The sequence below is a fragment of the Zingiber officinale genome, chromosome 9A (assembly GCF_018446385.1).
Source record: "Zingiber officinale cultivar Zhangliang chromosome 9A, Zo_v1.1, whole genome shotgun sequence".
Classification (NCBI taxonomy): domain Eukaryota; kingdom Viridiplantae; phylum Streptophyta; class Magnoliopsida; order Zingiberales; family Zingiberaceae; genus Zingiber; species Zingiber officinale.
Window position 1 is genome coordinate 129,293,994 of NC_056002.1, and position 26,923 is coordinate 129,320,916.

Genomic DNA, 26,923 nt, shown 5'->3' on the forward strand with positions numbered 1-26,923 from the left:
TAATTTAATCAATTTGATTGTTTTTTTAGAATTAAAAACCGAAATCCACATTTAACTGATTTTTTAGATTAATTTAATTCAATCAATTATTTTAATTAACTAAAATTCTACTTACCCCTACAAATTATACATATTATAGCACAATTTTTTATGAATGAATTTTAATAAATTGTCTGTGATTTAACAATAAAAAATAAAGAAGATGGGATCAATTCAAATGACAAAAGATAATTTGCTCATCCCGTCCTTAAATCAACATAAGAAGATAAATTATAAATAACTACTAATCATTAATATAGATGATCAAGACATAGGAAAAGACATACTCGGACATACCGAATTTCAACCCAAGACGTTATATGACAACACTCCATATTTTAGCCATTGCACTGCCCTAAAAAGACAGATGAGATCGATTCAAGCTATTAAGGTTAATTTTTATGAATAAATCTCAACCAAATTTTGATCTACCTTTTGAGACATTTACAAAGGAAAAGCTCAAGTTTTAAAATTTGACACCATTCACCTGTAATAATATGTAACAATGCTTACTTGTAATAATATTTTCTTCCTCCATTTCCATTCTCCTGAGGAGCACTCTTCTACGTTTCCATGAGCTCAACAGCAAGTTCACAGCAGCTGCCTAACTGCGAGTTCGCAGCAGTCACCTACTCGCGAGCTCATGGTGACCATTTGACCGTAAGCTCACCGCCTACTCGCAAGCTAGCCATGAGCCCGTAGGCTTGCACATTATGATAATTCATCACCAAACTTGAGCAAAAAAGCTACAATAACCATGCAACAAGCACACCACTACATACACAATTGTCAATTCATGAAACTAGTAAGAAATGACATTGCGAGAAATCGATTTGCATCAAAACTCATCGGTCTAGTTCGATAAGATTAGCATACTCGGTCAAGCTGCAGCTTTCGGCTGATGAAATCCTAATCACAAGCTAAATCAATGTTGAAGCTGCTGAATGACTAAGTTAACATTTACAAACCATCCACAACAATAATGGATGCAGTTCAGCAGCTGTTCATCAGCATAAAGCTTTATTACTTTATTACGTTTGAGAAAGCAGTCTGGTGCTTGTATTATTTACCATTAAGGACCAGGGTGAAGGTGAAAAAGAAAAGCTCGAACTTGCTCTAAGGTTTCTCTTCGTCGAATTGGTGATGGCATGATCCATTAACAACATCAGTAAAGTATCCTTCCACTGAAACAAGTACAATGGAGGATCATTTATCGTCAACATATTGAGAACTAAAAAACACAAATGGGAACAGGGAAAATCACACTTGCAGCAGGTTGTAATCTTTGCATCACATGCGAAGATCAAATGCAAGGAAGAAAAGAGAAGAGGCTTCAAGGTTACCTATGCCATCCTGTTCTGGGGAGCCCAATATGATGTCGGAATCTGATGGCAAGAAAGGGGAACCATCATAGTCTCCCAAAACTCCAAGATCTTTGATCAAACAAGCAAGAAAAAGGTGTCAATGGATATTTTGCTTGAGAAAAAGCAACATTGATGGAGAAGAAATAGTGTGTAGTAGAAGATCAATCTTACATAAAAACTCACAGAGCCGAAAAATTCTATTAAATCCAAGAATGAATAAACCCCTTTTATAAACCAAGTATAAAGTCCAATTCTTTTATGAGAAGAAAATTTTAAAATCTAAATATTTTAAAAGAAGCCCTAATTTTTATCCCTAATTTTAAACCACATCAAATAGGCATCCAATAAGCACTATTGAGTCGAATGTTTCAAAGTAATAAACATTGGAATCCATTGAATTTTGAAGGGGAAAGGACAGCTTTAAGTGTATTCCAATGATTATATTTATGTTTTTTGTTTTCTTTCTGCAAGAATCTACTATGTTCTAGGTTTAGCATCATATATAACTGAAATTTTCAAAAGAGATTATCACACATTGAAAGTATAAATGCAATATTACCTCCTAAATTTGAGAAGTCTGCTGTCAAATCTGACAGACTGAAATTCCAGAGCTGTTCCAATGATCTCGTTGGATCTCTTGAGTGTCCCGCCCCATCTGATCCAAGTTGCAGCTCTCCTGTGTGAGCTGCTACAGATGGGAAGGTGGATTCTAGTGTAGACCCATCCATACCTAGCCCAGACATCTCCAGAGTGAAAGGAAAATGATTACTTGATGCTGCTGATGCAGGGCTCATAGCCATCTCCGACATGGAAGAAATGGCACCACATGGAGGGGTTGCATGAACCATTTCAGATGTGCCACTGCCAATCATAATTTCAAAAAGTAAAAGTGTTTTTTATCAAACAAGGAGGAAAAAGGTAAAGGATGAATATGTCATAATGTTCTGATTGCCTTCAAGTACACCCTCTAGTCCAGACAACAGGCATTTCCTTAACACATAAAACAAGGATAGTGACAATCAACAAATGTTGCCTCTCCACAAAAAAAAATATTAATTTTTTTTTTAAAAAAAGCAAGGTGTAATCTGTAATCCAGATCTGTAATCCCCAGCAAGTATGATACAATAGTAGTGATCATCAAGCGCTATGCCGTACAACTCCAAAGAAACAGAATTGAAAAGTACAAAGGCAAATTAGCTACAATGTTCAACTTCTTACTTGGTCCCAGAATTGATGTGAATTGGATGGAAACTGCTCGGAGTAGGAATACCATTGACTACATAACAGCTGGAGAGCCCACAAGCCATTGGGTCAACATGAGATTGACCAGTAACTGGCATTGGCTGGTGAGGAAGAATAGGGTAACCCATTGGTAAATTGACTGCACTGCAAATGAGTGTTAATTAAGCTTTATGCTCTCCAGAAGCAAATTTGGTTAGAGAGAAATAAGGAGCATATGTTACGCATATATAATTTCAGAGGAATCATTCGAAATAATTACCGGGCATAGGATGAATCCCATTTTGAATCGGAGCCAATGGGACCTTAGGCTGAACAGGATACTTCATCAGATGATACTGGTGCTCAAGCAAGTGATTGAACAAAATGATTTGCTTCTTCAACTTTAGTCTTATATAATAAGCTCTAAAAAACTCTGTATTTTCTTCTTCTAATTTCTGCCATACTGGGAAAAACACAACAATTAAGACAAAACAAGGGAAAAAAAAGAAGAGAATTTGCAATCCTTGGTCAAGTTAGAAAAATCTTCAATAGTTTTAAATGTATTGAGTTTCCTCAGCCAAGTATGGCATGGCATTGATTATTGAATTCATGTTGCAAATGAAATATAGTGAGGCAAAACCATTACTAGTACTGTCCACATATGAGCATGACAAAGATCTGCTTTTGACATCCACAATCCTCTGATTCATAGTGCATCAGATTTCAAAATCATACAAGCAGGAAGTAGATTGCATGTGCTGTGAGTGTTTATTACAGCGTTTAAGGCTGCAAATATAAAATGCCTACCTAATGTTGTAAAACCAGGTTCTATCCTAGCACGAGTAGACAACATCCGAACCACCTCATTTCTACTCATGTACAATTGAAGGCATCGTTCTATCAAGTTTTGCACCTGCAACATATAGTCAAGGAGATAGGAACTAACCAAGAAGAGACAGAAAATATTCATGCTATCTTCACAAAATGTTCTTGATTGATAAAACTAAATGAAACCAGCAATGGGCAGCCTCACCAGTTCTATGTCTTCTCGAGAAACCTTTCTGCTATCACTGTTTGCATTGGACCCTGAGCCTGAATCTGCTCTAGGAGCTTCAACATGCATAACAATTTGATTGTCACCATGTAAATCATGTGAAGTTTCTGATGATGGTTGTACTTCTGCACACTGAGGATCCTGTCAAGATACTTACTTGAAAAATTTCTAAAGACAAAGTAAAGATAAAAGGACAATGTGTTTCAGCTTTCCATTGTAAAATGAGATCATATGTATATAGCCAGATTGTTCCGTTTCACAACAGGAGTTCCAAACTCAAAACAATGCTTGCTGTTAAAGGTAGAAAAGCGAGAAATATTGCTGTAAGTCTTAGCAATCTAGAAAACTTAGATTTGCTATCTTATATATACAAATTTGTAGGTAAGAAAATTGTTCCATTGAGTGTTCTTTTAATTTTTTCTTTTTATCTTACTCCTGTTCTTTTGTAATCATGAGCATTCCACATCCAACAAATATTACATGTAGTTGACTAAGTCTATTTTGTAAAGATAATGATCGTTGTTTACTGGACAGTTGCATTGGGAGCAAGGCATTTGTTTATAAAAAAAGGGCAGTGCATGAAGTTCCTGCCAATGCAGGATCCCGGGTCTATTGTACGCAGTCTTACCCTGTTTATTTGTTTATACGAAGACAATTAAAAAGAAACACAGGCACTTCAATGGTGCAAGTGTGAGATTTTATCGAGATCAGAATTTACTAAGTTTTCACCTGTGAGGTTTTCATTTCAGCTCAGCCTCAGTGTGTCAATACAACCAAGCCCATCTGACTTGAGAGAGCAGCCTCTGCGTCCACCTTTTAGATTTTCAGGATTTACTCATGCTCCATAGCTGTTGTTGTCGATTCCTGCAGTCTAATATATTATTACTGCTTACTAAACAGGTTAACAGAGAGATTGTAAAGCACTTCACTTAACCAAAATTCCTCTTTTGGCATCATGCTCGTGCATAATAAGATCCTAAGAGCACCATAAAATGGGAGCATAGAATTTTACACCAAAGAATCTGAAGGCAATCCTAACAGGAGGGAAGTGAAAATCTCACTGATCATAACACCAAGTCTTTGTCTTTCTAGCTATGGCTTGAATAGAGTGAATGGTAGCATAAATTTCATTAGATTGATTGTCCGACTTACATGACTACTGTGACTTAAATTCCAAAATTGTATTATTTTAACTAAGAAAATTGTTAACGAATGCAGGAATTTTGGCCACTATGATTAAGAGTATGCTAATAAGTTATATATAAACATATGTATGCAAGGTGATTGAAGACATCTACAGAATAACTAAAGTGAAAGCGGGGGAAAGAAGGGATTTTACCCAAATAAGATGCATTAAAGATAAATCTAATAGGGTACTAATAAAGGATAATGAAATAAAGGAGCAATGAGAAAGGTACTTTCATCAACTTTTTAATGAAAGTTAAGACGACCAACTTAGCTTAGAAAATTTAAGTAGGTTAAAGGAATATAAAAATTTTAATTTTTATCGGAAACAAATTTCAAAAGGGATGAAAAATGCAAAAGATGAATTCCAATAGTGGCATGGAAGGTATCGAATGACTTACAAAGTTATTTAACATAATATTAAAAATGAAAAAAATGTTAAATCATTGGAGAGTAAATAGTTTAGTCCTCTGTATAAAAAAAATGAGACATACAAAATTTTATGAATTATAAGGGCATCAAGGCAATCAATCATACTATGAAACTTTGATAAAACGTGAGAAAAAAGATTAAGGAAGAAGACACAGATAACCGAAAATTAATTTACATTCATGCTTGAAAAATCAACAATAGAAGCTATATATCTTCTCATACAAAAAATATTTTAAAATAAGCAAAATTTACACATGATATTATTGAATTAGAAAAGCTTATGATAGATTTATGAGGGAAATTATATGAAAAATTATAGAAAAGGAATGTGCTAATGTAGCATATATTAAATTAAGGATATATATAAAGATCTAATTACAAGAGTGAAGTCTTTAAACAAATTAACCAAAATATTTCCTATAAAAATAGGGTTACATTATGAATCACTCTAAATCCATATATTTTTATACTAGTTATGGAGGAATTCACCAAGACATGTTACGATGATGCATGCTATTTGTAGATGACATTGTTTTGGTCGATAAGCGAATGAGACACTGGAAGTTAAAAGTTTTAGGCTTAGTAGAGCAAAGACATAATATATGGAATTTACGTTTAACAGTAGTAGATAGGAGATAACAAGTTAGCTATAACTAAAAGTTTTAAATATCTAAGATCGCTTTTGCAAAAGGATAGAGAGGTTAATAGAGATGTTTTACTTAAGATACAAGTAAGATGGTTGAAATAGAGGAGTACGTTAAGTGTTCTTTGTGATCCTAAACTAACTCTAAAGATTTAAAAAAAGTTTTACAAAATAACAGTTATGCTATGTTATATGGAGCCATGAGGCAATCTCATGAGTAAAAGATGAAAGTCGTAGAGATGAGGACGTTAAGGTGGATGTACGAACATACAACAATGAAGGATAAGAAATGATAATATTAAAGAGAAAGTTAAAGTTGCATCTATTGAGGAAAAACTCTAAAAGACAAGTTTAAGATGGTAGGGACATTTACTAAGGTAATCAATAAATGCCCCAATGAGGTGATATGAGATCATAATTCATAACAAATACTTACATTAATAATGGAAGAGAGACAAAAGAAGACTTAGTTAACAACATAAACTTTCATTTAAATATAATATATGAGAATATAGTAAGGGATCAAGCCCAATGACGTAGAAGAATCCATATAGCCGACCTTACATAGTGGAATAAAGACTTGGTTGTTGTTGCAAGGTGACTAAAAGTTATTATTACATTTATACTAAAAAATTGACCTTGGCCAATGTTAGTAGAATACTCTTCAGATTTGTCAAGGGATTGAACCAAAGGAGGATTATATAAATGACATAGGACCCACTAAAATTGCTGCAAAGTAAAAGGGAAAAAATATAGAAATATCTGTTAAATTTCTCAAATGACTCCTTACTACTGCAACAAATGAAATATTATTTATTTCAAACATCAAGAAAGGAAAACACACATTTTTGCATACAATCAGTTTTCACTGTGAACTCCAAACGAAGTCAGGATAAGAAAGTCCAAAAACAACCAACATTTATGATTGAGAAGTTGAAATAATTTTCCAAATAAGGATTATATGAATGAAATAGATCCCACTAAAACTGCTGCAAAGTAAAGGGGAAAGAAATATACAAATATCTGTTAAGTTTCTCAAATGACTCCATAGTCCATACCACTGCAACAAATGGAAAGAGATTTATTTCAAACATTAAGAAAAGAAAACACATATTTTGCATACAATCAGTTTTCACTGTTAACTCCAAAAGAAGTGAGGATTAGAAAACTGTCCAAAAACAAACAATATTTATGGTTGAGAAGTTGAAATTATTTTAGAAGTATGATTTGGAGACAAACTAAATGTTGTTTGAAGAACAACGGTAAGAAGCTTGATGACATAGGCACAGAGAATTAGACAGATACTGCCATATGAATAACTATTTCGAGAAGGGTTCCTAACAATGGATAACATGTGGTTAGCAATCAGTTGGATGAGAGTATCTCAAAATCCCCTGCAACTCTTTCCCTTGGAGGAATTATGAAGCCACATATAATCAATCCCAAAATTTCAAAACAAAACCTTGACTGTATTTTCCAGTCCAGAATACAAATTGTGAAATTATGAGTTTTATGTTTTGAGCATCCTGCTTTGTTTTAGTGCTCAAAACGAACTCTTACAGCAATAACAAGCTTTGATGTACAACAAAGTAAACATAAGATAGTCTTTCATGGATTTTATTCCTATAGAATATCCTAAAATTTCAGGAAAACATATTAAAGAGCAGTAGTAGTTTTCCAATACAGATCGAACAACAGAAATAGGGAGGAACTAGAACATTACATTAAATTGGTTTTAAGTGATTTATGCAACACAAAAATTAAAAAAAAAAATCCATTCACAACTCGTGAAAGACAGACAGGGAACACTGAAGCAGATGGAAGCTCACTGTTAGACAAAACCGCTTGATGAAAGAAAAAAGAAAAGGCAAGATTTTTAGGGTTCTTTTTTGCTTCCTCACTGACAGCAGAGGAAGAATTGGAAAGAGATGGAGGGGATGCAGAGGGAAGAAGAGAAGTAAACTAAAGAAAAAATACTTCCTAAATGGCAATGTCACAACCATTCATTTCCTATATTACTACCTGAGCAACCGAAAAGGTCCCACTATGAGGGCGCCCATGTTTTTATGCCTTACTCACCCATTAAATGGTATCATGGGAGATGAGTCATCATACGCAATTAGCGATGTCAATGCCTTGCAATTTACTTTTAATTTACAAAATTCCTATACAAAATTTCAAAATCATCAAAACATATCCAAAATTTTGTTTTATTGTTTTATCCAAGGTTTAAAATTTCGATCCGTGCCGAGATTTCGGTCTAAGACCGGAATGATACGGTTTCGGTATCGTATCGTGCCAATATATTTCAGTATTTTTTATTTATATATTGTAATAATTATAAGATAAATATGTTTATAATATATATAAAAATAAGTTGTATATTGATTTTATATAAGTTCTCAATTATTGAACAACTTAATATTGTTAGAAAAAATAATTAAAAATAATTTTATTTAAATAAAATTGATATATCAATAACTCGAATTAAAATGGATCTATCTATAATAATAAGTATATAAGTTAATACAAGATATTACTTTATATATAATAATTATATAAATTAACTATTTATTCATTTAATTAATTATTAATTAAATAATATATATTTTAAATAGTAAAATATCAAGTAAAAAAATATAAAATAATAAAAAATTATCAGAATATAAATATAATTTATTAGAATTTTTGTAAAATTTTTGAGAATTTTTAATTTTTTTTGAATTTTTAAAGAATTTTTTTAAAATTTTAAATGAAATTAAAATAATACAAAATAATAAAAAAACATATTAGAAATAAATAAGAATTATTATATTTTTTTAAATTTGTAAATGAAATTTAAAAACATTAAAAAAAATAAAATTTCAAAATATAATTAATAAAATTATTAAATTTATTTAAATTTTAAATATATTTTTTATATATTTTATTAGGATAATTTAATTTGGGTTATAAAAGTCTGTTCGAAATATCACACATTCTTAGGAATTGTTTAAATTAATTAAATAAAATAATTAATTTTTTCCCAAAATTGCAGCCCACAATCTGCTGCGGGGGCGTCCGGTGGTGCCAGAAGGATCACCGGATGCTTCCGATGATGCCTTCGGCGTCGCAGGAGGCGTCCCACGATGCCTTCGGTGCCTAAGGTGTCGCGAGATGCCTCCGGAAGCATCCCGCAACTTCCAACGCCGTCGAAGGCGTCCCGCGACTCCTCCGACAGTGCCGGAGACGTCCACGACTCCTCCGGCGCTGCCGAGACTGGGACGCCTCCTGTGCTGGTTTCGTCCACTCGGCATAACGGTAAAAATTGTCTATTTTATCCAGTCGTTAACATTGTTACTTTATCTTCAAAATAAAAATGAGGAGAATTTCTACTATCATATGTTTGCCATGTCACTATTTCATCAATTAAAATAATAAAAAAATATTTTAGTTGTAGAGCTTACCTACAAAATATTTCCTATGATTTTACAATCATGAAAACACTATAAAATTGTCAAACGCATATCAATTTGCCTTTAACCATTAATATTATTATTTAACTATATGAAAAAAACATTATAAGGTAAAATAAAGGTTTATATGATTATTATGTTATATGAATCAATGATGTTAATAATAAAGGTGTGAAATAAAAAAAATTCTAAGAAAACTTTGATGATTTTGAAATTTGAAAGGGAGGTATTTTGAAAAATAAGGTAAAATAAAAATTTCTTAAAAATAATAATAGTTATGATTTTGCAGTAGAATGATAAGAGTATGGAAACTTAGACAGGTTGATAACTTCAAAATTTTGAGGGAAATGAAAGTTTCTCGTAGTTAAATTGAATCAGTAGGAAGCAAGAGCTTAAAATATAATCCAATATATAATATTATTTTATTAATACATTACCCATAAAACTACAAGATGAAGAAATTAAGGGTTGAAGATTGGAACAGCAGCTGAATGTTAAACCTCTGCTGTAATGAATTCAGAAATCAAAAGCAGTGTATGGTCCTCAAATTGGATGTTATTATTATTTTGCTCTGACTTTGGACTGGTTCCTTCAAATAATTTGTGGACCCAGACACTGATGTCTTAAGACAAAATTTTGTTGTATGTGCAACAATATCCATTCACCAAAAAAAAAGAGAAATAATTTTAGTTTTCTCTAGGAAAAAATGTGACTTACTGACATAAAATTGTAGCAATCAGAAATGACACATACAGAAAATGACACTGGAAAAATTATTTGTCAGCATTTGGTAATGGTTCAAGGTTTACACAAAAATAAAGATTGTGCTAAATGTATTTACTTACTTACCAACTTGAGAAACATCCAAATTGCTTCAAAATAAAAGAAATATACATATTAAGCAGAAAACTTTATACCAACAAGGCAACAATACAGAATCATAGTTTAATCTAAGGAAAAAAAAACTTTAAAAGTGAGAACTTCTAAGACTTTTAATTGTAGCTTTAGTCAACTTGTGAATCATAAAACAAATAATTCCTAAGTCCTCATAGTTGAGTTTACACTTTCCAACACTAAAGTGATGAGATGAAACAGTGGGTTATTTTCTTTTCCGCCCTTGTCCTAAGAAAACCATGCAAGGTTGTTGGTGACAATTATAGAAGAAACCAGATCCACAAGTCCATCTGAAGGTGATGCCAAACTCTCTCCATGCTTTGCATATATTACAGTATAAAAGGTAGAGAAATATTGTGCCAAAAGTTGATCCCCACTCTTCCACCTATAACTAAAGAACAAAGAAGATAAAGTTTGTGGATATCCTTGCAGATAATTAAATAAGTGGAGAATACTTAATGATATGTATGGGTGGTTAACATGAAGTATGGGTTTCCTTGGAGAAAAAACACAAAAAAGTATGAAGCTGCCAAGCACTAAGCTTTCAGTTGAGAATGTTTTTTTGCTGGCTGAACTCAAAATAGTAATCCATCTCTTTTGAGGCAAGCAAAGAATGTTGGTATGATGAAAGTGGGCGCTCATATAATCTGCGATGGGAACTCAGGTTCCCCCACCAAAAAGGTAAGGGAAGGAAACACCTTCCCTAAGGGCACCTATTTTTTTGATTCCAAAAACATCGCTGAGAGACAAGAAACTGTGGTTATTCCTCTCTCCAGAACAAATGGCAGAGTATGGGAACACATGATGTTTTAGAAGCAAACAAATTGCGGAAAGAACATGAAACAGGGCTAAGACCGGCTTGGGTATCTCCAAGATGCGCTGAATAGAGTGCAACATTGATGTTCTCCTCCATCTAATAAATTGATTATTGACACCTTGGCTTTATGGTATCAAAGACACCATGATTTGCCATAAAATATCATGTTATTATTAAAGTTTGGTTTATATATTTTAGCATCAGTTTAGTCTGTTCTTACAATATTAATCCTGTCATTTTCAGGAGATAACATAGAATATGAAGCTCATGAGATCTAATTAATGGTCTTTAAATATTAATAAAATCAAAGTAGACATCAATCAATTGGTTTCGTAGGTGTTGCAGGAAATAGGGAATGCTTTCTCCAGAAACTATCAAACATCATACTGTATAAATAGAGGGGAAAGAATCAGAAATCAGAGCGTACTACTAGATGAATTTTCATTTCATTTTTTCTCAAAATTAAGGTTTCATGCCTCAATTTTTTAAATGGATTTCTTTTCAATATTTTTGGAAAAAGTCTAGGGCAAATGCCTTTTATTTTCATTATCATCGAAACAATGCCTTATTTAAAAAAAAAAAATCAAGCAGGTGCCCCATATCCTTGTCCAACGTTGTTGTAGCAACTTTGGTCAAAGATGCTCCATGTAACTCTAACATAGAGCAGCTTTGGCTAAAGTTACTCCAATATGGAGCTGCTCTAATAATATCTGACCAGTTTTGACGAAGTTGGACTTTTGACCAAATTGGAGCAGTTTTAGCTAATGTTTGAGCAATTTTGACTAAAATTAAATTTTGAGTATGCTAGAGCAGATTTGGCCAAAGCTGCTATAATAACGATAGAACAAGTGTATTTTTAGAATATGGGACATCCTTTCGATATTTTTATTCAAAATAGTGCAACCTTTTAATAATAATGAAAATAAAGGATGCCCTTTTGATTTTTTGCCAAAAATCTACAAAATATAACTTTCAATGTGGCATCATAAGTCAACGTTTGTGACCAACATAACAATGGGAAATTGGACGACCAAAAATTGTTCTTCCTAGCTACAAGATGGTGGGGAAAAATATCTTGAGAGATGATGGTGAGTTCAGTGAGATATTAGAATTAAAACTCAACTATGATCTAAAAGCCAAATAAATTATATTTATTTAGTGTTTCTAACATAGTTTTAAACTGTATCAATGGAGTGTTCTGGAGTTAGGCGACATCATAGGATGCATTTGAAGATTATAGAAGACCAAAATACATGTAGAGAAGGAGCGAAGATGGACCACTCCATTCATTGATGGGATCTCATGGACCCCACCTATTATACAGGTGGGGTTCATGGGATCCCACCTATGAGCAACCCCTGGTCCAGGAGCGGGCCAGGGGTCCAGAGGATCCTGTCCCGTAGAGAAGAGAGTTTACTTCTCAATAATGTGTTTATTATTATTATTATTATTATTATTATTTTGTATCCAAGGAGAACTAAAAGGGTCAAGGATCACTAGAGGCGAAGTTTTTCACTTGTCTCCATTAAGTCAAAGAATATCAAGAGATCTCTCATACAAGATATGGGCATTGATCCGTTGATTTTTATTGTACTTTTTTATGCATATTATATAAACAAACTTGGGTTCTCGCTTAAATGTAGGCTAAGACTAGCCATTTAAGATTGTTTGTCTTTTTGTGCCTTTGTGTTGTTCTAATAAGGGAGATGAAGATCCCACTGTGTAAGCTTATGGTGGTGGTTATTATGCATTTTAAAGATACCATATTTGGATTTACAAATGCACAATGACGGCAGATTCCAACAAGTGACGTTAGAGCAATCTCAACCCCATCTATTAGACAGAGACACTTTGTGATCCCTACACTGAAAACATCAAGACTTTACTGAAGTAGGTACAGTCTTTAATCTATTTCTCTTTTAAGCCGATGAAAAGAGCAACTTTTGGTTTTGGGTGGTCAAGTTGTGGCCATCTAAAACGGAGCCCCAAGAAACATGAATAAGCTAATAAATTTCTTTGTGACATCCATTTGCTCAATGGGTGACGAGCGATGAAAGCAAATACATGGACGTTGTGAATCCACCCTCACATTCACAATAGATACTAACCCCTACCCGGATTGGAGTCATTGGACCACAGAACATGGAAACAAAACGAGAGAGAGAGAGAGAGAACCTGGACCAGAACAGACGTGATTCCACGGGATTGGGCGAGCAATAGATCGAACAATGGACTTCGCATAAGTCCATGAGACCTGCAAACATAAAGAAGCAAACAAAGATCTGAGTCTGTGCACTATTAGAAACATATTCTTTAGCTACACTTTTAGGGTTCATAAAGGGCTCACCGCTCACATAAAGCCAAGGCCTGCTAACAGATGAGCGCGAGAAAGGAGGAACTCGAGGAGGAGATCTCTGACGGCCCGTCGGCGTCGCCGCTTGCCCCGCCGCCGGCCATCGCCGCTGGCATTTGGCAAAGCGCCGAGGCGGGCGAGGTTGCGGATCGGTTCGCAAATTCGAAGAGAGCAAAAGTACTAAACCGCCCAGGATAGTAATTAGCAAATAACATAAAATTATCGGGAATGCTATCAAAAATCCCAATTTTCATTTATTTATTATTTTTTATAAATACTGTTAAAATTAATGTTTTTTCTTAATTTTTTAATCATTATTATAATTTACATTTTAATTTCTTTTAAATGGGAGAAAAATTTGATGTGTAATGTAATCAAATTTATAATGTAATGTAATGTACTTGATTATATTATTATATTTGATAATGATTATAAAAATGATTATATTTTATTATTTGATGTTTATTATCTATTCTTATAAAATCTTTCAAAGAACTAATGATTATTATAAATTTAATACTGATGTATTTATATTTATTTTTCTTTATATCTATGTGATCGACACACACGAAGTGTAATTAAGATAACGAATTTATTATTTTTTATATATTAAATATCCTTTTAAGAAGTGAGTTTTTATTTGATTTGTGATTGTGATGGTAACTCGGTTAGGTCAGGTCGATCGGAACCCGACTCGGTTCTTAAGGGATATTATTTTAAAAAATAAAAAATTGTGGAGTGAAATGTTATTTTGCCAAAGTCAAGAGATCCACTCGACTCGCTCGCCTCGATGTCATTCGTCCATGTTCTTCCCTCTTCGTGTCCTCGTTCGGCAGCCTTCCCTATAAAAATGGCGGAATCGCAGCGCTCAAGGCCGGTTCGGACTCTTCCTCCCTCCATCTCTCTCCTTTCTCCATCACCCATTGCGTCGCGCGGAGCGAGATCGAGATGGTGGTGAAGCTCTCGAAGGCGGAGAAGAAGGTCCGCTACGACAAGAAGCTGTGCTCGCTGCTGGACGAGTACGGGAAGGTCCTAATCGCCGCCGCCGACAATGTCGGGTCCAACCAGCTCCAGAGCATCCGCAGGGGCCTCCGCGGCGACTCCGTCATCCTCATGGGCAAGAACACCCTCATCCGCCGCTGCATCCGCTTCCACACCGAGAAGACAGGCAACAAGGACTTCCTCAACCTCCTCCCCCTTCTCGTCGTACGCACTCTTCGCCATTTCCCATTTCCTCATCTTTAGTTCCTCCATGAATCGATCATTTAGCTATTTAGTAATTATCCTTGACTGATTCAGGGGAATGTGGGATTGATATTCACAAAGGGCGATCTTAAGGAAGTTAGCGAGGAGGTTGCCAAGTACAAGGTGTTGAATATAATAAATGTGATTTTTTGATGTTGGTTATCACGATTATCATAGTTTTCTGTCAAGTGATCAATATTTTTGGTGTTTTCCATTTGCAAGTTCGTAGACAATTTTTTTGCTAGATTGTATAAACCTTTTCCACTCCGTAGTATCTTTAGTTCAGTACCCCATGCGTACATTTGAATTCCTTCACCAAAGGGGCCAGATATGAAACACTGAATCTATGCTGCTTGATCATCTATCTGTTAATGTGTTTTTAATGCTATTTTATGTTGGATATTACAATGATCAGAGTTTTGGGTCAAGTGATTAATATTGTTGGTTGAGGTTTTCCATTTTGCAAGTTCTTAGATAACTTGTTTGCTATATTGTATAAACCTTTTCCACTCTGTAGTACTTCCTGCACCAAAGGGACCAGATATGAAACACTGAAACTATGCTGCTTGATCATTTTACAAATGTGTGTGTTTTCTTCATGTTGGATATTACAATGATCATAATTTTGGGTCAAGTGATTAATATTGTTGGTTGAGGTTTTCCATTTTGCAAGTTCTTAGATAACTTGTTTTGTATACAAATACAATGCAGAACCTTTTCCACTCCATGCTATCTTTAGTCTGATACATTATGGATATATTTGAATTCCTACACCAAAGGAACCAGATATTCGATGCTGAAGCTATGCTTCTTCATCATTTAAAAATGTGTCTTTTAACTGTTTTTTATGTTGGATATTACAATGATCATAGTTTTGGTCAAGTAGTCCATATTTGAGGTTTCCATTTTGCAGGTTCTTAGGTAACTTTTTGCTAGATTCTATACAAATACAACAAAGCACCTTTCCGATTTTTTAGCATCTTTAGTCTGATGCACTATGCATACATTTGAATTCCTGCACCAAAGGAATTCTTAGTTTGCTTGTTTTGATCAAGTAGTCAACATTTTTGGTTGAGGTTTCCATTTTGCAAGTTCTTCGGTAACTTGTTTGCTAGATTGTATACAGATACAAGGAATCATCTTTTCAATTTTGTTGCATCTTCAGTCCAATACACTATGCATACATTCGAATTCCAACACCAAAGAATCCACACTGAAACTATGTTGCTCGATTAGTTATTACCTACTACTAGTATGCAACAATTTCAATCAGAGTGGGCACTAGCAAGCTAATCTATGCTCCTACTGTTCTTAGCTCTAGTATATTTCACTTTTTCTCGCCTAAGTTTAGTTTTCTGTTTAGTTTCACTAAAGATTGACATTTCTGACAATTCATTTGCCTGCTCATTCAACTCACAGGGCATTGTGCCATTAGTTTCATTTGATTCGATCTCTACAAGTATAGTGCTCACTTGTCCTCTATGTTTGTTTCAGGTTGGAGCTCCTGCTCGTGTTGGTCTAATAGCTCCTATTGATGTCATTGTCCCACCTGGTAACACCGGATTGGACCCTTCGCAAACATCTTTCTTTCAGGTTTGTATCTAATCACTAAAATAACTTCATATACTTTGTTGTTTGTAGTAAACTTATCGAAATCTTCTCTCTTGTTCAGGTGCTCAACATTCCAACCAAGATTAACAAGGGCACTGTCGAAATCATCACCCCTGTCGAGTTGATCAAGAAAGGAGACAAAGTGGGTTCTTCCGAGGCTGCTCTCCTCTCAAAGCTTGGAATAAGACCATTTTCGTATGGCCTTATAATTCTCACCGTCTACGAGAATGGATCAGTCTACACCCCTGAGGTCCTGGATCTCACAGAAGAGGACCTTGCTGAGAAGTTTGCGGCTGGTTTGTCCGTTGTCACTTCAATTGCGCTGGCAATATCTTACCCGACAATCGCAGCTGCTCCTCATATGTTCATCAATGCATACAAGAACTTGCTTGCGGTTGCAATTGCGACAGAGTACAGCTTCCCACATGCAGAGAAGGTCAAGGAATACCTCAAGGTAAGATCTCCCGGATGTATCCCTATGAGTTAAAAGGACGATTCATGGTTCTCTAAACCATTTGAAATGGTGCAGGATCCAAGCAAGTTTGCAGTGGCTTCTGCTCCTCCGGATGCTGCAGATGTTGTAGCCGAAAAACCACCAGCAGCACCTGCTGAAGAAGAGAAGGAGGAACCTGCAGAGGAGTCTGATGAAGACATGGGTTTCGGCTTGTTCGATTAGAGTGAATTCTCAAGTTGTTCATAAGATAAGTAGCAGCAGTTGGAGGCTACATGATTAGATTTTGTCAAATTCTTTACATTTTTTGTAGGTGTAGTTTTACTAATAAAGTTCTAGTCATGGTTAGATTCAATAGTAGAAGATCTTAAAGAATCCTCCATATTCGAGTATGATGCAGACACAACCCATGATGAAACACAATATGACCCTTCAAACTTAATAAAGGTATAACTTTTGATTCGGGATTCGGAATCAAGCTTTGTCGGTGTTCACGCATATATAATTCGAAAATCTACGTTTGTTACGGGTGAAACCGTAATCGCTAAATTTTGGCCCTAAATTTTACTATTTATTTTTTTTCAGAACTTTTTTGTTATTTTTGGTAATTTTTGTGTTTAGGGTGTCTAGGGTAATTTTGGTATTCCAAGTATTTATAGGAGAGGATTTATTTTGATCCGCGTTTTTTTTGAGTTAAGATCATTTAGTTATATACTTTTCTTTTCGAGTAAAAGATCTATTTCCTTTCTTTATAAAATTGAAATTTCTTTCCTTTATTTGGATCTTTGGTTGTGGTCTATATATGAGTTATATTTAAATATTGAGAAATGATCTTTTTATTCATAATAAAATTTCTTATTGTGGTAAAACTTAGATAACGATGCATTTCTCTTTGTTTTAAGAGGATTTTTTTTTCTTATTTTCTCCTCATTCTTCCTTTCTTGATAGCTGACAGGATAATTGTTATCTTGTTCGATATCAATTGGTATTAGAGCCACGTGAAAGTCATCATCATATCTAATGGTGGATCATCGTTGTTGTAGTCGCGGTCGCAACAATAGATAGGCTTTGATGGAGGAAGTCAAACATAGTGGTTGTAACGTCCAAGACATAATGATGATTGAGAATTTACGGAGGCAAGTTGCAGAGTTAACGCAACATCTAGCGGCACGACATCTCGATGATTGTGGATCCGAGTCTTCCTTCAAGAACTCATATCATTGGTGGGATTACACCTCAGGAATGTTGTATACGAGAGGAGCCTGCAAGAGGCTTCGGATTTCGGGATCTATCCAAATTTTTTAGTTTGTTGCGAGTAGAGGACTTCATTGACAAGATCAACGTAATAGAGTGAATCTTTGATTACAAGCAAGTTCCAAATCGGATGGAGGTAAAGTTAATTGCCATCAGACTCAATGGGCGAGCATCAACATGGTGGGAACAAATATGACACTCTCGAGACAAATGAGGTAAATTCTAAATAGCTGTCTAGGATAATATGAAGGAAAAAATGAACACTTTCTTCTCTTCGCCTACACCTAAACTCTATTCTAGCGACTTTACTCGTTAAGATAGGGTGCAAGATTAGTCGACAAATATGCAGATAAGTTTTTTCAACTGGTGGACTGAAATGATCTATCCGAAACAGAGGAACAGAATGTGGCACGATACTTAGGGGATCTGCGCTTGGCCTTGCAAGATGCTCTCAGCCTTGCAAGATGCTCTCAATCTTCATTCATTTTTCGACAATGTCAGAGGCCTTTCAGAATACACTGGCGGCTGCAAAGTAACAAAATCGGAAACCAATGAGGAGAAGCTACTAGAATGGTCAACCGGCTTGCTCTTAAAATTCTTGTCTTTCACAGCAGCAACCATCGCAGCGACCACCGTAGTGATCACCACAGGTTTACTCTAAAACCCCTATTAGATGTTATCAATGTGGTGAACAGGGGCATATGTCGCACCAATATAAGAATCCCTCTTCTACTGATCCAAAGGGAAAAAAATTACTGATCAAGGAAGATGTGATAGAAGATACAACAACAATTAGTGATTCGTTGAATGATGCATCTGACAAAGTAATTTATGGTGATGTTCATGAGACTTTGGTCATTCATAAGAGTTTGTTGACTCCCAAGGGTGATTCAGGGGATGATGGGTTAATAACCAATATTTTTTACAGTACTTGCACCATCATGAATAAAGTATGCAAGATGATCATCGATAACGACAGTTATGAGAACGTAATATCTGCCGAGGCTGTTCAAAAATTATAATTGAAGATAGATCGTCATCCTAAACTCTACAAGTTATCCTGACTGAATAAAGAAAGTGAGGTAACAATGGGCCGACGGTGACTCGTTTCTTTTTTAATTAGCAAATATTTTGATAGTACTTGGTATGATGTGGTGGTTATGGATGCACATCATGTATTGTTGGGGTGACCTTGGCCGTATGAACGCAATGTTGTTCATGATGGACAGAAGAATATATATGCCCTTCACATCAAGGGAAAAAATTTTGTTGGCACAGTGGTAGGAAAGAACTACCCCAATTTCGATAGCTAAAAATACTAATATGCTTTCTATATCCATATTTTTAGATGAAGTGGAGCATGAAGTTGTATATGCTTTGTGACTATGCCATAAAGTTGCTCCTACCACGGACAATGAGTTACCAGTCAAAGTACAACAACTGCTAGTAGATTTTGATGAGCTAATGCAAGTGGATTTTCCTTCTGTGCTACTACTTATGCAGGATATCCAACATCAGATTAACCTTGTTCCTAGGTTGACTTTGCCTAATCGGCCAGCTTATCGCCTTAGCTCTAAGGACACATCCGAGAGAGTATGAGCCTCTGTGTAGTTCTTATCCTACTACTGTCGAAGAAGGATGACTTATAGCATATGTGGGTTGATAGTAGAGTCATCAACAAGATTACAGTGAAATATCGATTTCCAATTCTCCGCTTGGACGACATGAAGTATCCGCTATTCTGTTCTAAGGTCTCCTAAAAAATTGACCTTAAAATCGGATACCACGAGATCATAATAAGGCCTGGTGATGAATGGAAGATGATGACATTCAAGACACAGCATATGCTATATGAATAGATGGTTATACCTTTTGGACTGTCCAATGCGCTCAATACCTTCCTGAGGTTTATGCATCATATCTTGGAGCCCTTATGAGAAAGTTTGTGGTGGTATACTTTGACAACATCCTCGTTTACAATCCGACATGGAGATCACAGTTCGATCATCTCCATGTTGTCTTCAAAAAGCTGAAAATGGAGTGCTTATTTGTAAATAAGAAGAAGTGTTCTTTCTTTACTACATCGGTAACTTTTCTCGGCTTTATTATATTCACTGATGGTGTACACGTAGATCAAACAAAGATAGATGTGGTCTTGGATTGGCCTCAACCGAGGACATTATACAATGTCAGAAGTTTCCATGGTTTAACTTCTTTCTATCGTCGATTCATCAAAAATTTCAGCACTTTGATTACTCGTATCACCGAGTGTCTCAAGGGAAGGAATTTCAATTGGTCTGAAGAAGCAAAGGCTGGCTTTCAACTGATCATATAGAGGATGACCAAAGTATCAATTCTGGCCCTTCTTGATTTGACAAATTATTGGAGATCAACTATGATGCATCCAACATAGGTATAGGAGGTGTTTTGAGTCAATTTGGATGACCAATTGCTTTCGTCAGCAAGAAGCTCTCCGAGTCCAAGAAAAATTATTCTACTTACGACTTGGAGTTCTATGTCATTATGCAGTCCTTGAAGCATTGGGACACTACCTAGTACAGAAGTTCATTTTGTTTACTGATCATGAAGCAATAAAGTATATTAATAGTCAATACAAGCTGAGCAGGCGGCATGCCAAGTGGGTGACTTACTTACAAGAGTTCACCTTTACTCTAAGGCACTAAGCTGGAAGTTTGAACCATGTCGTAAATGCCCTGAGTCGACATTCTTCATTACTCACCACCATGAGTACCAACGTTGCAGGATTTGAGATTTTTCTAAATATGTATGCAGCTGGCCCATTATTCAGAAGGATATTTCAGGAGATACATGACGGTCACCGACATGATTTTATTTTGCATAATGGTTATCTGTTTTGTGGGTTGTAGTTGCTAAGGCAGCAGATTATGAGAGAGCTTCATAATGAGGAGCACTTTGGACGTGATAAGATTTTGACCTTCATCTTTGTCAATTTCTATTAGTCCGAGTTGACCAACGATGTGACTCACATTATTGATTGATGTTTTATATGCTAGCGGTCTAAGGGAGTTCTCACAAATGCAGGCTTGTATACTCCCCTATATGTTCCTAAAGCTCCTTGGTTTGATGTTAGTATGAATTTCATATTGGAATTACTCCGCACCTAATGAATCTCAAATTCAGTTCTTGTTGTGGTTGACAGATTCTCAAAGATAGCATATTTCGTAGTTTGTAGGAAGACTATGGATATTGCCCAGATTACCAATCTTTACTTTAAGGAAATCATGAATTTATATGGCGTTCCTCGGTCCATGACTTTGAATCGAGATACCAAGTTCATCAGTCACTTCTGGAAGAGCTTATGGGGAAAATTAGGCACGCAATTCAACTTTAGAGTGTTTACCACCCTCAAATAGATGGACAAACTAAGGTAGTGATTCGGAGTCTGGGCAATCTTTTGAGGGACCTCACAAGAACTAAACCAAAGCAGTGGGATTTGCCGTTATCTTAAGTAGAGTTTGTCTATTGAGAAATATGACCACATGATTGAGTTCTTTTGGGATTGTCTATGAGGGGAATCTATTGGGGGTTCTGGACTTAGCTCCTATTCCACGTGTAGAGTGAATTAGTCCTAAAGCGGATGAGTTGACAGAACATCTTCGAGGTATTCATCAGCAGGTGAAACTGGCAATCATGGAAAGCAATACCAAGTACAAAGCTTGGGTCAATAGTCAGGTACTTTTTGAGTTTGAAGATTTTTTCTGGGCTATATTGACTCGTGATTGTTTCCCTGTCAGAGAGTATAATAAGCTAAATAATCGAAAAATTGGACCATATAAGATACAGTAGAAGATTAATGATAATGTCTATAGGTTGCATCTTCCTAGTCATCTAAAAATTTTTGATGTCTTCAATTTGAAACACATAAATCCTTATTATATAGATGTTGATGAAGTTAATATGAACTCGAGGGCGAGTTCTTTTTAAGACTAATATAAGCCCAAACTATGCGGAAATCTAATATGACCTTCAAATTTCAAAAGAATATATTTTTGATTTGAGATTTAGAATCACGATGATCATATGTATAAAATTTGAAAACTTTCATTAGTTCACACCATAAGTTATGCTTCAGGAAGATTAAAGGGAAGAGTTTTAAAGAGAAAGTTAAGGTCAAATTTTGAGAAATGAATTTAAGATAATATGAATATGTATTTTAACGGTTAATAAATGTTATATATATATATATATATATATATACTCAATTTTAAAAAAAAGGAAAGAAAATAAAATATAAAATAATGCAATAACAAGTTTTAAATAATTAACTCAAATTATAATAAAAGTAATAATTTTATCATAGTCTAAATTCTACATTCGCCATAAAATCTAAAACGCTCGAACAATATTAGTTCGATTGACTTTATTTTCTCAACGGTTTAAAACCAATCCTATTAAACAAATTTATTACTACAACGGTTAAAAGCTACAGTTTGGTCGGTCCGACCAAATTAATACACCTAGATTCCGGTTCAATTTAACTCCTTTGAAATCTGACCAAACAGAATCTATCTAATTAAAGATTATATATATAAAAGTTTATTAAGAAAAAAAACAGAGCATTAAAGTGGATTAATTCAAAATGTTCACCTGCAGTAACAATTGAAATGGCTATACTTGATAACCATAGAGACCTTAATAAACCTAAGAAAAGACCCTCTGCTCTATTTTAAACCTACAAGAGTTGAAATATCATGGACAAAGCCAAAGAATCTGAACAGATTAATGCTACAAGAACTTAGCTACACTAACATGAAGCCTTGTCAGTGACACTAGCAATGGTACACTAACTGAACCTCACTGAGTGCGTGCTGGTGTCGAGGCTTCTGTCGAAGTCCAGTTGCCGCCGTCAAGCCTTCTCAGTCCTTCGATCATCCGCACCACTTCTGGCATCTTTGGCCTCCTGTCTGGTGCCCTCACTACGCAGCTCATTGCAATCTGAAGCATCTCCACCATCTCTTCTTCTATATTCGGATACCGCATCAGCTCCACGTCGAAAACTTCTGCAGTCCATTCTTCGCGGACGACAGACTGAACCCAGCGAACTAGGTGGATGACCTCATCACCCCCACCCACTATCTGGATGGGTGATTTGCCTGTGAGCAGCTCGAGCAGTAGAACTCCGAAGCTGTAGACATCAGATGCTTGTGATGCTTTCCTGGTATCAACCATCTCCGGTGCACGGTAACCAGCAGTGCGAGAGACAGGCGGGATCATCGGATTGATGATGGATGGCAAACCCAAGTCAGAGACACAACCGAATTGCTGGTCGTTGAGGAAAACATTGGACGACTTGATGTTCCCGTGAACAAGCTTGCCGTTGTTTTCAGCGTGAATGCGCACAATTCCTCTTGCAGCTCCAAGTGCTATTTTAAGCCTGGTTTCCCAGTCCAGGGGTATTCTGTCTTGACCTCTCTTCCCTACAACCACAATGTATGATACATCATATAAAAGCAATACTACAGCAATGTACCATTGCATCTATCACCAAAAACCCAATACCAAGGAAAGAACAAGTTAAATACAAACTTCTTGCAGTTCTACACAATCTTGTCAAGATTGAAACACAATTGAAAGATACATGATGATAGATGTAAGTAATAACTTGTTTCCTGCAGAATACACTGTATGGATACCAATCATCATTTTAGACTAGTCATGGAAGAAAAGAAGCATAAAGTTAATTGAGTAGTTAAGATCTACCTAAACCTAAGGATAAAGAATTGGAACATCATGGCCATCAAAGAACCATTAGAAGCTATGCAACAACAACAAAATAAAGTTTAAAAGGAAGAACTTGAGCAGCTAGCTTAGTGAAAATGGTGGAAGGCATACCATGTAACAAGGAAGAGACACTCCCCTGGCTATAGTAGTCATACACGGTAAGCTTCTCATCTTTGGAGTAGTAGTATCCTTTCAGCTCCACCACATTCTCATGTTTTATCCTCCCTACTACATCCATCAGCTGCTCGAAATCTCTCTTCCCAACACTAGCATCCTTCAACCGCTTCACCACCACTGTCGTTGCATCCTCCAGCACTGCTTTGTATGCAGTTCCAAATGTCCCCTTGCCTAAGACCTCAGCAGAAGCCCTCAGCAGATCTTCTAGATCAAAAGCAAAGGTACAGCCCTCAAAGAAGACTAACCGGTTGTTTGCGTCTTCTTTACGAGCAACAGCCTTCTCTGGTGAACGGTCCCCTTTTGACCTTTTTCCTGAGACATAATTCTCTTCGTCCCCCCTCGAGCAGCAAAGATAGAGAAACAATGCAGCCGTCAAGAAGAGTAAAGCACATCCGCCGACTATAATGCCAAGAATTGCAGCTTCACTCAATTTCTTCTTGGTTATGGACATTGGGGCTGGAAATGGAGCAGGTGGTACTAGCTCGGGCGATGGTGATGGAGTGAATGGGACTATTGGTGTGAAGTCATTCCCAGAATATGACGAACTTGGATAATTTAGGAGGAATTTCGGAATTGTACCATCAAGGTGGTTGTTGGATACGTTAACGAACTGCAGGTCGGGGAGTTCAAGATCTGGAATTTGGCCAGACAACGAGTTGTTGGAGAGGTTTAGAATGGCGAGAAGAGTTAAATTGGAGAGGGAAGACGGGATGCTGCCGTTAAAATGGTTGAAGGAGAGATCGAGCGCGCTGAGGTTCTTCCAAGGCGAGAAATCAACGGGTAGTGGACCAGAAAAGCGATTGAACCGGAGATGGAGGCCAGTGAGAGCAGTGAGGTTGGCGAAGTCCGGCGGGAACAGGCCAGAGAAACTATTCGACCGGAGGCTCAGGATCTGGAGGGCGGAGAGGCGGCTGAGAGTATTAGGTGGGATCGGGCCTCTGAATCCAATCCCCGGGAGGCGGAGCGAGACGACTCGGGAACCATCGGCGCTGCAGGTGATGCCGGTCCACCGACCGCAGACAGCGGTGGCAGGACTCCAATTGAGGCTGCGGCCGTGAGGCGCGGCAGTGAGGAAGTCGAGCAACGCCTGCTTGTCCTCCGCCAGGCTACCATCGGCGACCCCTGCGGCGAAAACCGCCAACCAGAGGACCAAAACCACCGAAAGCGCTCGATTTGAACACATTTCTAACACTTGACTGGCAAATCCTTTCTCTGGCTCAACCTTTTAGCATCTACTTCAACAATCCCACTTTGCCATTAGAAAAACACCCAAATCAACCAAAAAGAAGCGAGTTTTTCCCTACTCACAGTGATTCGATCAAACAAGTCACCCAAACTCGAAAACTCCGTCTCTTCTCACCTCCGAAGCCAAAAAACTAGAATCAAACTCCGAGATCTCAGAATAGAACAAAATCAGGGCGAGAGGAGATGTAGCCGTTGAGAAGCATCCCGCCGCTTGTATTTTGCTTAAAAAGGTAGCGTCTGGCGCGATCGCCGATGGCACTGAATGCAATCATTTACTCGCTCGCGTCAACTGCCAGCACCAGCGAAGAGAGAGCAAGAAAGAAGCAAGCGTTAGCGTCGAGCACTATTATTACTCATAAAAAAGCTGTAAAAAATGCGGTCTTTCACCAGACGCTATGTGCGAGAGCAGAGCAGAGCAGAGCAAAACGAGGAAGAGAGAAAGAGGAGGGGAAGGCGAAGCAGAGCATACCTTGGGAAATCGCCATTGCCGAGCTCGAAGAAGCGATTTGGGGCTACGCACGCCTTCGAAAGCGATCGCCTCCTCCCCTTTTTATCGACCTTAAGATGGCGGTTAAACGCTTAAAATAAAGGAGGATTAAAGCGCAAAAAAGAACATAAGAGGAAGTCTTCGCTTCAAAACTCTACCCGATATTGACCCACCCGCTGTGTTTCATTCTCTTCGTGGACCCCACCTAGAGGATACACCAATAGCAAGGTAAGAATGTCATGGGTAGATCTAAACGGGTGCCAGATGCGTGTATCTAAACCAGTTTCTTCTTTTAGATGAGCCCTGTAAATAGTATGATTTTACATAAATAACCTTCCAGCTACCCTCCCCTATAAATTTGACTTAAAGTTAAAAGGCATTAACAGCCATGGAAAATTTTTCATTTTGCTCCTCAGAAGTCACTTTTCTTAAAATGCCTCTAAATTCTCAAAATCTTTAAAAGAGCCCTTAACTTTCAATTTTCTAAAGGGATTCTGAGGCATTATAAATACTTATCCAACTGTATTTTATTTTTTGTCAAGTAAAATAAATATTTAGAGAGGATGATTGTAAAAGGGCATTTTTAGAGAGTGAATAAATTTTAAAAGGGGAAATGAAATTTTCTAAATCAGGATTAGATATACTGAAAATATAATGTCTAGATGGTAAATACAGATTTAAGCATGAAAAATAATATAATATCAACAAATGTTGCCCACTCTCTTATCAATTGAGACAAATTTTATAATTCAAATTACTAATTTTATATTTTAAAATTTTAGCAATTATAATAATTAATAAATTTGTGATCTTTTTGATACACTAGAAATTATTTTGTAAAAAGTATTTGTCCTAATATAGCCATATTCTTTTGAAAACATAGTGTACCTTGCCAAATTGAAAAAAAAAAGTATTTAAGTATTTAATTGCAATTTATAATTTGGATATAATTACTAATTTTAATTTAACTATAATTTGATCAATTTGTTTGTTCTACTGTTTGACTTTTAAATTGAATACATTTTATTATTATTTTCACTAAAATTGTATATATATATATATATAGAACTAAATCTAATTTGATAAATTGTGTTAGGGTTTGTGAGATTGGCGGGTGTATGGATTTGAATATTTTTTTAAGAAAAGAAATAGAAAAAAAAAGACTGAAAAGAAAAAGAAAAAAGGAAAAAGAAAAAGAAAGCTTAGAGGTGACTTTAGTGGCAGTCGTAGTGC

General features: G+C 36.1%; 3 protein-coding genes across 12 annotated transcripts; 1 reads left to right on the forward strand and 2 right to left on the reverse strand.

Moving 5' to 3' along the window:
* Positions 1-832: 832 nt before the first annotated feature.
* Positions 833-13,609, reverse strand: LOC122020024. 8 transcript variants are annotated; one of them, XM_042577727.1, is made up of 10 exons: positions 13,452-13,609; positions 13,280-13,358; positions 4,408-4,542; positions 3,658-3,819; positions 3,432-3,537; positions 2,905-3,087; positions 2,622-2,784; positions 1,963-2,264; positions 1,383-1,472; positions 833-1,223 (listed from the first exon to the last, which is right to left on the reverse strand). In XM_042577727.1, exons 3-10 carry the CDS (start codon positions 4,420-4,422, stop codon positions 1,156-1,158), a joined length of 1,089 nt encoding a protein of 362 aa, XP_042433661.1. In that variant the 5' UTR covers positions 4,423-4,542; positions 13,280-13,358; positions 13,452-13,609; the 3' UTR covers positions 833-1,155. The 8 variants fall into 8 exon arrangements, with proteins under 8 accessions (XP_042433661.1, XP_042433662.1, XP_042433660.1 ...); XM_042577728.1 differs by lacking the exons at positions 13,280-13,358; positions 13,452-13,609 and adding exons at positions 6,956-6,998; positions 7,768-7,916; XM_042577726.1 differs by lacking the exons at positions 13,280-13,358; positions 13,452-13,609 and adding an exon at positions 6,956-7,921.
* Positions 13,610-14,316: 707 nt separating this feature from the next.
* LOC122021224 (60S acidic ribosomal protein P0-like) lies at positions 14,317-17,172 on the forward strand. The gene is made up of 5 exons (XM_042579316.1): positions 14,317-14,663; positions 14,757-14,825; positions 16,197-16,295; positions 16,375-16,767; positions 16,843-17,172. The coding sequence occupies exons 1-5, from the start codon at positions 14,406-14,408 to the stop codon at positions 16,987-16,989; spliced, it is 966 nt and encodes a 321-aa protein (XP_042435250.1). The 5' UTR covers positions 14,317-14,405; the 3' UTR covers positions 16,990-17,172.
* Positions 17,173-22,599: 5,427 nt separating this feature from the next.
* LOC122020277 (probable inactive receptor kinase At4g23740) lies at positions 22,600-25,780 on the reverse strand. 3 transcript variants are annotated; one of them, XM_042578143.1, is made up of 4 exons: positions 25,673-25,780; positions 25,267-25,492; positions 23,893-25,190; positions 22,600-23,477 (listed from the first exon to the last, which is right to left on the reverse strand). In XM_042578143.1, the coding sequence occupies exons 3-4, from the start codon at positions 25,139-25,141 to the stop codon at positions 22,855-22,857; spliced, it is 1,872 nt and encodes a 623-aa protein (XP_042434077.1). In that variant the 5' UTR covers positions 25,142-25,190; positions 25,267-25,492; positions 25,673-25,780; the 3' UTR covers positions 22,600-22,854. The 3 variants fall into 3 exon arrangements, with proteins under 3 accessions (XP_042434077.1, XP_042434078.1, XP_042434076.1); XM_042578144.1 differs by having other exon boundaries at positions 23,893-25,193; XM_042578142.1 differs by having other exon boundaries at positions 23,893-25,492.
* Between the last annotated feature and the right edge of the window lie 1,143 nt (positions 25,781-26,923).